Raw genomic sequence first — 10,283 nt, 5'->3', positions numbered from 1 at the left:
CAAAATTATAATTTGTTTGGAAATTAATAAAATTAAAAATTAGCTTGTTGTATTATTATGCTGTATGCAATAGGGGGAAAACAACATAAATATTATGTTTATGCTTGAAATACACATATTTTTTACAAATAAATGAAATGGGACACAATTCAGGCTCTGATAATTTTTCAACTTCATAAACACCTATTAATGAGCTACTACAAGGAATTTCAAAAAAGTTTCGTTTGATTAAAAATGTTCTACCAATAATTACAGTACAGTTTAAATCAATAGAATGACATATATTTTCTACCATGACTATGTCTCCACATTCTAGACCACAGCAGTTATTTGGGGATTCAATTTTTAAGCTAAAATTAGGAAAATGTATTTCCTTGTACTGGAGACCCACACATTTAAGAGGTAATGCACCATTATTATAATGAATATGAGATAATAAAGGAAACTGTTGATTCAGAGTTCTCAAGGATGGAAATGACGAACTAATATCACAAAACAGTTCTGCCATTCGGTTTCCAATTTGCTCTAGGGGCTTATTTCTACCTCTAACCATCGACTTAATTTTTTGTAAGTAATTCTCAAATGGAAATGCTGAGATCTTATCCAATGTAAATTCATTTATTTTCGATGAAAAATAATCAGCATCATCAACCAAATGGATCAATCCATGAAAGTTATGTGTAATAAAACTTTCATCATATATTTTAATAAATGATTGAACAAAATGCATTAGTAATTGCCTAGCATAGTTTCGCAAATCTAAATCACCACAACTATTTGGGTTAAGTAAAATGGAAATTGCTACATTTAATGTCATGAAATTATTATATTTGTCTCTGTCTAAAACTCCTCTTGTGGCAACTGGTCCAGTATATAATAAAAATGAACGAAATTCAGTAGCTTTCCAACGAAGAAGATACTTTAAAGCTCTTGGTTTTCTTATAAATTCTTCTGGAAGATTTTGGATTTCCATAAAATCTGATATTTTTTTAATTAACTGCTGTGATAATTTATATGGAAGAGTCCCCTGGTACCACGTTGTTAGCATAGTTCGCATAACTCCCAAATATATTAAATGCATTGGATCTAATATAAATGAATTTACAAAATGAATCTCAGGAATTCTAACTAAAGCAGTATCGCGAAGACGATAATTAGAATCAGCCCAGTTAATAAAATCTTCATGTGTTCTGGCTGTACAATTTAATTCTGTAAATACCCTTTTACGGCTGACTGTAGAACCACGAACATGAAAAATATCCTCCGTGCCCCTTTATACCTAGTAAATCTTTTTTAGCTGGTGCATCACAAACAAAACCAACAATTTTTATAGAAAATAATATACCATTACTGTTTGTTATACCATGCTGCGATAATTCTACTATTTCTGAAATAAATGAATCTAAAAAAATATTCATATCACTTGGTTTTTCTAATCCATAATACAATCCAACTGGCAAAACAATTTTTTTTAAATGAGGTATATTGATTATTGTAACTAAAATTGGAATCACTTGACCAGATGAACTTTTGAACAATGGTAAACCATCAACATTAACTAATAAATTTAGTTCATAAATATCATTAAATGAATAATTATCAACAATTCAAATGAATTTCAAACGATTTAGTTCTTCTGAAAAGAAATGTAACTACCAGGGGAATATACTATTGATATCGCCATGAATAAGTGATAGTGAATGTGTCTTCGATATTTAATGGAAGCGCCAAAAAACTACATATGGTTATAAATTCAAAAGTTAATTTTAATAATATATTTTTTTAGTAACAGTATGAAAATTAGGAACGATCTTAAATAGAGTTTACAGTTAATTTCAGAATCATAGCTATCGACAGAGGACTATTTGCGATTTTAAGAATTATAGTACCAGGATTAAATGCGTAATATGAACTCGTTGGGCAATCTAATGTAGGCATAGTCAATGGTGTGCATCGTCAAATTTTCATCCATAATCTCAATGATTAACTGGTATATATCCCACGTTTTTATTTAACAAATGAACATCACCGCTATTACATTAGATATGTTTATAAAAAAGTTTAAATAATACACTATGGCTGGAACGAATAACAAATAATATACTAATAAGATTCGTCTAAGAATTTTTTACCACATTTTCTATGAAAAAACCATTTGTTGAACAGTATATAACATTTAATGAATTGAAATACCAGAAACACTAGACGTGTAACATGTACTGAGTAGGTACTCCTGATGAAGGCGTATTCAGTTCTAAATGGTTTGAAAATTAAATATATATAGTAACATTAATCATATCATCTTAGAATCTACTTTTATTCGCACATTTTATTAAAATAAAAACAAAAATATAGATTATATTTTGGCTGCTAGTAGAACACTTGTATATATTTACGAATTAGTATGTCTGGACACACATGTACAACTTAGGTACTGTCTTGATATTCTGTTCCAGGCAAAGTTATAGCATATAATTTTAAATATACATGATTTTAATACCAACCTTCATTGAAACCAAAATTTTGTTTTTAAAATACACCCTCATGGTATTTCATTTATATAGATTAATAAAATAATTTAGATTAAATTCTAACGAAAAAAGCATAATGTCAAACTGTTATAAGACACATAATTATATATTTTTGCAACATTTTCTTGAATTAATATAATTTTTCCCAACAATATACAGTTTTCATACTGGATCGTCTGTATTTAAGCACGTCAATATAAAACTGTAAAATACGTGATGTGATTCAAGTTATGTACAATAACAATTCAAATGAATTTCAAACGATTTAGTTCGTCTGAAAAGAAATGTAACTACCAGGGGAATATACTATTGATATCGCCGTGAATAAGTGATAGTGAATGTGTCTTCGATATTTAATGGAAGCGCCAAAAAACTACATTTGGTTATAAATTCAAAAGTTAATTTTAATAATATATTTTTGTAGTAACAGTATGAAAATTAGGTACGATCTTAAATAGAGTTTACAGTTAATTTCAAAATCATAGCTATCGACGGAGGACTATTTGAGATTTTAAGAATTATCGTACCAGGATTAAATGCGTAATATGAACTCGGTGGGCAATCTAATGTAGGCATAGTCAATGGTGTGCATCGTCCAATTTTCATTCATAATCTCAATGAGTAACTGGTATATATCCCACGTTTTTATTTAACAAATGAACATCACCGCTCTTACATTAGATATGTTTATAAAAAAGTTTAAATAATACACTATGGCTGGAACGAATAACAAATAATATACTAATAAGATTCGTCTAAGAATTTTTTACCACATTTTCTATGAAAAAACCATTTGTTGAACAGTATATAACATTTAATGAATTGAAATACCAGAAACACTAGACGTGTAACATGTACTGATTAGGTACTCCTGATGAAGGCGTATTCAGTTCTAAATGGTTTGAAAATTAAATATATATATTAAGGGAATTCAATACCGACCGTTTTTTCGACTAAAACATACCTATCTTTTGTCCATCAGTCCGATGGACCTAATAATGCGATAAGACTTTTAAAAACTGATTTGAATTTGTTATTATGTCTTCTTGAGATCGGCCACGCCACTTTTTAAAATTTCGGCCCCTAATCTTTATAATATGGATTTAGAAATTGTGAAATTTAAAAAATTGTAAGTTTTAATTATACTGAATTAAAATTGTAATTTCGAAAAAGTGGCTCGGCCGATCTCAAGAAGACATGATAACGAATTCAAATCAGTTTTTAAAAGTTGTATTGCATTATTAGGTCCATTGGAATGATGGACAAAAGATTGGATGTTTTAGTCGAAAAAACGGTCGATTTAATTTCCTCGCGCGCGCGACGTTGTACGCGTTGACATGTGTATGAGCGTGCGTGAGTGCTTATTTCTACTAACACCGTCATAAGAGAAATAACTATTTATAAGTTTACAACCGGTCCTAATATTTAATAATAAACTATAAACGATTACGATTTCGCGATTACAATCTAATTGTATATTATAATATTATTAGTATATTATATTACCTACTTTGTCTATGATCACTGATCCTATCCTATAATACTGCAGGTTTATAATGTTATATTAGTTACAACTTATTCGTTTTCTTTGTACTATCATTATATTGTTTTATATATTTAAATTATACGTGCTTTAAAAAATGAACGACATATCGACAAGAAAAAAAAAAGTAAGATTGTCAAAAAGAAAAAAGAATAAAGGATTTATTGAATCGCTTACTAAATGGCGAACAAATCGTATAAACCAAACGGTAAGTCAGATATAGTTTGAAATTTGTAAAATGCGGTATACAATTCAGAAAAAATGTACTTTTGTGTTTTTATGGTTTTTTTTTGTAGGAAAACACTGATTCTGTAACTTGTCCGAATGAAAATCAAAATAATATTGACGAAAATCAAATAAATGATTTGCACTCCGATGAATCTTCGATTGCTGAGTAAGACTAATTATTAATAAGTATTATTTTCCAATTTATGTGAATATCATTTTTTTTGCCAATAGTGGTAAATTGACCACATTATCATTGGTTACATTTTTAGATTCTGAGTGGAACGAAGAATGTATTGATTTTACAATGATGAGTGTTTTTTTTTTTTTTTTTTTTTTTATTTTTTTTTTTTGTGTCTGTCATCACCTTTTAGGACAGTAGGTAAAAGTGGTTGGATTTTCTTAAATAGTATCTTTTCTGATAGGAAAGTGAATCTAGTTGGTACTTTGGGGGATCAAAAATGTTCCAGTAGTTTTCAAAAGCGCCGTGAAAAACAAAAGAAAAATTAAGGAAAAACGGGAATTTTTACACAAAATCTGTTTTCGGAAATATCGATTTTGGTTTTTGACGTAACTCTTAAAAAAATGACCGTAGGTACATGAAATTTTGACTGAATGTTTATATTAGCATATTCTATACACCATTTAATTTTCAAAATAATTTGACTCTTTTTGAGCTGTTTACAGACAAAATCGTCAATTTTCAATATTTTTAGTTTTTTTTTTCTATAAAATTTTATTTGTTGGGTGAAAAAGCTTGAAAATTTAATACGAGGCTCCTGATTCATTTTTATAATAGCAATCGTAAAATATTAAAAATACATAGGCATACATTTTTTTTATAGGCATTTGAAGTTCAAATTTTGACAAAATTTATCAAAATATCGAAAATTATCAATCACTGTAATTAAAAAATTATAAAATGTTCAGTTATTATAACTAAGGATTACAAATTTAAAACAAAGATTCTCATAAATAGTTCATACTGTAACCAAAAAATCTAAAAAATACATAAATAAAGTTTTTTTTTACAGACATTTTAAATTCATATTTGGACGAAATGTTTAATATTTATATTATTATATTATATTATAATAACTTTTTTGTTTATGTTTAAAATAGCTTGAAAAATGAAACAAAATGATTTCATTTATTTTATTATGTTAGGCATACGTTTTAGTTTTACCAATAAAATTTTTTATGATAATTAAAGGGTAAATTCTGATAGCATAAGTATGGACTTTTATCCACTATCGCCAGAAGCTTCACAGCATATACTAAAACCAACATTCAGCCTCAGTACCGTAACGTCAAATAACGATTCGACTTTAAGGTAAATAAAACATGAAATAGTGTGTTTAATATTATAAGTAACTATAGTCAGTAATCTAAATATTTAATTATTTTTTAGAGTTCAAAATAATGAATAATGATAACATATTAAGTGGTCGAAGAATAGTCGACATAAGTTATCTTTTTAAATCTATTTCAGCAGTTTACCACACACCATTTAATTGTTCATTTAAAGATCTAATTTTTACACATGAAATTTGCAAAGGATATTTGTCTGAATTTTATTTTGAATGTTCAATGTGTAATAAAAAAGAAATAATTTATTCCGAATCTCCAACCTTAAATGACAAATTAACCGTTAATGACGCAGTTGTTACTGCTACATTAAATACAGGACAAGGTCACTCCCAATTGGAACAATTTTCTGCGATTTTAGATATGCCTTGTATGTCTAATACAAAATACCAAAGAGTGCATGAATATGTAGCAAATAAAACAGAAATGATAGCATGGGAATCAATTGTAGCGGCTGGTAAGGAAGAAGCTCGACTAGCGATAGAAAATGGGGATGTAAATAGCGACGGTATACCCTTGATAACTGTCGTTGCAGATGGTGCGTGGTCAAAAAGATCCTACAAACATAATTATAACGCATTATCTGGTGTGGTAAGCTATTATTTTAATAATTTATCTAAAATGACAAAATAAAATTGACAAATATATAAAAATTATAGTAATATATAATATTATTTTATAACAATTGACAATATTATATAATTGTATATTTATTATTTGATTTAGGCGTGCATTGTTGGTTATCGGACAAAACAGGTCTTATTTATCGGAGTTCGAAATAAATATTGTTCAGTTTGTATGAAAGCTTCTTCAATAAATAAAAAACCTACAGAACACGTTTGTTATAAAAATTGGGATAGTACCAGTACAGCTATGGAGTCGGACATCATTTTAGAAGGTTTTCGACAAAGTATGGCTATGCATGGTTTAATTTATCACAAGCTCATAGGAGACGGAGATTCGAGTGTTTTAAAAAAAATTATTTTGGCAAACCCATATGCACTGTATGATATAGACGTAAAAAAAATTGAATGCGCCAACCATATACTTAGAAACTATATTAATCGCATTGTAGAAATTACTACTAGAAGAAAAAGTTCAAGGGGGGATGTGGTTCCTGGAGTCTTACGGAAAGTTTTAAAAGACAAGCGTTTAAAGTTGAGGTATAATTTTGTTTATAATTTGTACATTATTTTAAGTATTTAAAAAAATGAACTTTTGTTTATGTTATTGTTTTATAGGTGTGCTGTAACAAATGCAATTAAATATAGAACAAAACTAGATGTACCTCTTAATTATAAAATTACTCTTTTAAAAGAAGACATAGAAAACGGTCCATATCATGTTTTTGGTTCACATGATAAATGCGCTAGGTATAAAATTCATTAAAAAATAAATTGTATTTATATACTTATATCAGATAAGTTTTGATTAAATTATAATGTAGTAAATACATAAATACCTATTCGTTTTTTCATTATTTTAACAGTAATTTTGTTTTTTATTAATAAGTCTAAATGTTTAGCTATTTTTGTAATGGACCCAAACTTGGCGAACAAAACTATGTATCTGAAATGGAAAAATATGGATTATGGCAGAATATTTTAGCAGCAAGAAATTTAGTAGTGCATCATTCAGACAGTCTTATTCATTTTGTAAATAATAATCATGTTGAAGGATATAATAGCATCGTAGCTAAATATGTCGGTGGTAAACGTATAAATTATTCTTTAAGAGGTAAGAGTGAGAGACAAACAAATTAATAGATTGTTTTTATAGTTAATTTATATATCATTGATAGGATCCTACCAATCTCGCTGTAATATAGCAGTTTCAGCATATAACTATGGACCTAGTTATATAAGGTACTTCCACAAAAAAGCCACCAACCAAAGCCCCGGAATGTACACAAAACAGTATATCAACAAAAGTATTCAACGTCGAAATAAGTCTTCCCAAAGACGTTTAATTTTTAGTCAATTAAGGTTTGTGTAGTAAATAGTAATATTTACTGAAAATAAATAATAACATAAACATAATATTTATAGAAACGCAAATAAAAAGAAAATTATTTCACAAGGGCCTGATGAAGACTATGGTGCAGTTCAAACTGAAAATCAAATTGTAGACATGCCATTCACTGAATATGAAAAAAAAAAAGTAGATTTTCTAAGTAAATTAAAGCTCACTTCAGATGAAATTCATGTATTAGAAAGGAGAACTGTAGATCAATCTAGTAGTGACGAATGGCGGAGACAACGTAAAATGCGTCTCACAGCATCAAATTTCGGAAAAATTTCAAAACTTAGAGCTACTACTTCTCGGGCAAATACTGTCAAATATATATTGTATGAGCTATTTTCCGGCAATGTTGCTACAAGGTTATTTATTTTTTATTTAATTTATCAATTATAAATACGAGTACATGATAATAAATAAATAAAGTTAAATATTATTTATTTATTATTTACTTCTAAATAATAATTATTAATTGACACCTAGCTTTTTCGTTTAGATATGGAATTGAAAATGAGCCGATTGCGAAAAAATGTTTAGAAATTAAACTAGGTGTAAATATTCAGCCTTGTTGTCTTTTTGTACATCAAAAATTAACATTTTTGGCAGCTAGCCCCGATGGTTTAATTGATAAAGATGGAATAGTGGAGATTAAATGTCCAGCCTCCATTAAAGATAAGACACCAGAAGAAGCTTTTGAAAATAAAAAATTAAATTTTATGAGTCTTAAAAATGGAATTTTGAAATTGAAAACCACACATAATTATTATTTTCAAGTACAGGGGCAATTGGAAATATCAGAAAGAAACTACTGTTACTTTGTTGTGTGGACACCTAAAGGTATTGTTTTAATAAATTAACTATTTCTAATAAATAATATTTAATTTATATTGATGATTCTAATGTTGGTATATAGGGATGGTAATTGATAAAATATATAAAAATTATGATTTCTGGAAAAAAATTGAACCTCAGTTAGAGAAATTTTACATGGAATGTTTACTTCCTGAACTTATCGACTCCCGGTTTGACCGAGGACTTCCCCTAAGAACTGGGCTGAATTTATAAAAATGTAATTTTTTATTTTAGTTTTATATTATGACTATTGTTTGACTCCAGCCCTACTACAATAGATTATTTTTTTATATATATGTATACTATATTTTAAATAAAAATATTAAAAATAAAAATAATTATTTTTCTCTACAGCCAACTATTTTGATTGTTTTATTGTTTATGTAATGTTTAACAGGTTCCTTATCGTTATCGAATTATTATTGACATCAATCGTGTCGTATGCTCCGGGCTACCCAATTACTCATGTCGCCGATAATAAATACTCGTAATTACCAACATATACAATACACTTATATGAGATGAGAGGTGGTGCGGGAGTCACTCACACTAATAATCAGTTACTACACACACATAACCATGTCTTGCACGCACGTATTATAGAAATTGCCTATATTTAACTCCTTAAAACAGGTCGGTATCGAATCCCCTTATCATCTTAGAATCTACTTTCAATCACACATTTTATTAAAATAAAAACAAAAATATTGCTTATATACACTTGTATATATTTACGAATTAATATGTCTGGATACACGTGTACAACTTAGGTAATGTCTTGATATTCTGTTCGAGGCAAAGTTATATCATGTAATTATAAATATACATGATTTTAATACCAACCTTCATTGATACCAAAATTTTGTTTTTAAAATACACCCTCATGGTATTTCATTTATATAGATTAATAAAATAATTTAGATTAAATTCTAATGAAAAAAGCATAATGTCAAACTGTTATAAGACACATAATTATATATTTTTGCAACATTTTCTTGAATTAATATAATTTTTCCCAACAATATACAGTTTTCATACTGGATCGTCTGTATTTAAGCACGTCAATATAAAACTGTAAAATACGTGATGTGATTCAAGTTATGTACAATAACAATTCAAATGAATTTCAAACGATTTAGTTCGTCTGAAAAGAAATGTAACTACCAGGGGAATATACTATTGATATCGCCATGAATAAGTGATAGTGAATGTGTCTTCGATATTTAATGGAAGCGCCAAAAAACTACTTTTGGTTATAAATTCAAAAGTTAATTTTAATAATATATTTTTGTAGTAACAGTATGAAAATTAGGTACGATCTTAAATAGAGTTTACAGTTAATTTCAAAATCATAGCTATCGACGGAGGACTATTTGAGATTTTAAGAATTATCGTACCAGGATTAAATGCGTAATATGAACTCGGTGGGCAATCTAATGTAGGCATAGTCAATGGTGTGCATCGTCCAATTTTCATTCATAATCTCAATGATTAACTGGTATATATCCCACGTTTTTATTCAACAAATGAACATCACCGCTATTACATTAGATATGTTGATAAAAAAGTTTAAATAATACACTATGGCTGGAACGAATTACAAATAATATACTAATAAGATTCGTCTAAGAATTTTTTACCACATTTTCTATGAAAAAACCATTTGTTGAACAGTATATAACATTTAATGAATTGAAATACCAGAAACACTAGACGTGTAACATGTACTGAGTAGGTACTCCTGA

At 28.0% G+C, this 10,283-nt stretch overlaps 2 protein-coding genes and 1 pseudogene across 2 annotated transcripts; 2 read left to right on the top strand and 1 right to left on the bottom strand.

Moving 5' to 3' along the window:
• Positions 1–55: 55 nt before the first annotated feature.
• Positions 56–1,607, bottom strand: LOC149061526 (uncharacterized; annotated as a pseudogene).
• Positions 1,608–4,100: 2,493 nt separating this feature from the next.
• LOC149061525 (uncharacterized) lies at positions 4,101–5,682 on the top strand. Its single transcript, XM_089218222.1, has 3 exons — positions 4,101–4,282; positions 4,371–4,468; positions 5,513–5,682. The coding sequence occupies exons 1-3, from the start codon at positions 4,172–4,174 to the stop codon at positions 5,634–5,636; spliced, it is 333 nt and encodes a 110-aa protein (XP_089074348.1). The 5' UTR covers positions 4,101–4,171; the 3' UTR covers positions 5,637–5,682.
• Positions 5,683–5,721: 39 nt separating this feature from the next.
• LOC149061524 (uncharacterized) lies at positions 5,722–8,751 on the top strand. The gene is made up of 8 exons (XM_089215019.1): positions 5,722–6,258; positions 6,394–6,830; positions 6,909–7,040; positions 7,193–7,404; positions 7,469–7,652; positions 7,716–8,048; positions 8,183–8,523; positions 8,600–8,751. Exons 1-8 carry the CDS (start codon positions 5,722–5,724, stop codon positions 8,749–8,751), a joined length of 2,328 nt encoding a protein of 775 aa, XP_089071145.1.
• The last annotated feature ends 1,532 nt before the right edge of the window (positions 8,752–10,283 follow it).

This window comes from Diuraphis noxia, unplaced genomic scaffold (genome assembly GCF_037042655.1).
Source record: "Diuraphis noxia isolate RWA-SAM2 unplaced genomic scaffold, SU_Dnox_SAM2 contig0001, whole genome shotgun sequence".
NCBI classification, from domain to species: Eukaryota; Metazoa; Arthropoda; class Insecta; order Hemiptera; family Aphididae; genus Diuraphis; species Diuraphis noxia.
This window is presented reverse-complemented; position numbering and strand designations above follow the sequence as displayed.

Excerpts from the sequence above, each read along its gene's own strand:
- LOC149061524 (XM_089215019.1), top strand. The coding sequence starts at position 5,722 with ATGAATAATGATAACATATTAAGTGGTCGAAGAATAGTCGACATAAGT. Across the intron at positions 6,259-6,393 it reads ATAACGCATTATCTGGTGTG|GCGTGCATTGTTGGTTATCG; the intron begins GTAAGCTATTAT and ends TATTTGATTTAG. Across the intron at positions 8,049-8,182 it reads TCCGGCAATGTTGCTACAAG|ATATGGAATTGAAAATGAGC; the intron begins GTTATTTATTTT and ends TTTTTCGTTTAG.
- LOC149061525 (XM_089218222.1), top strand. The coding sequence starts at position 4,172 with ATGAACGACATATCGACAAGAAAAAAAAAAGTAAGATTGTCAAAAAGA. Across the intron at positions 4,283-4,370 it reads CAAATCGTATAAACCAAACG|GAAAACACTGATTCTGTAAC; the intron begins GTAAGTCAGATA and ends TTTTTTTTGTAG. Across the intron at positions 4,469-5,512 it reads GATGAATCTTCGATTGCTGA|GGTAAATTCTGATAGCATAA; the intron begins GTAAGACTAATT and ends TGATAATTAAAG.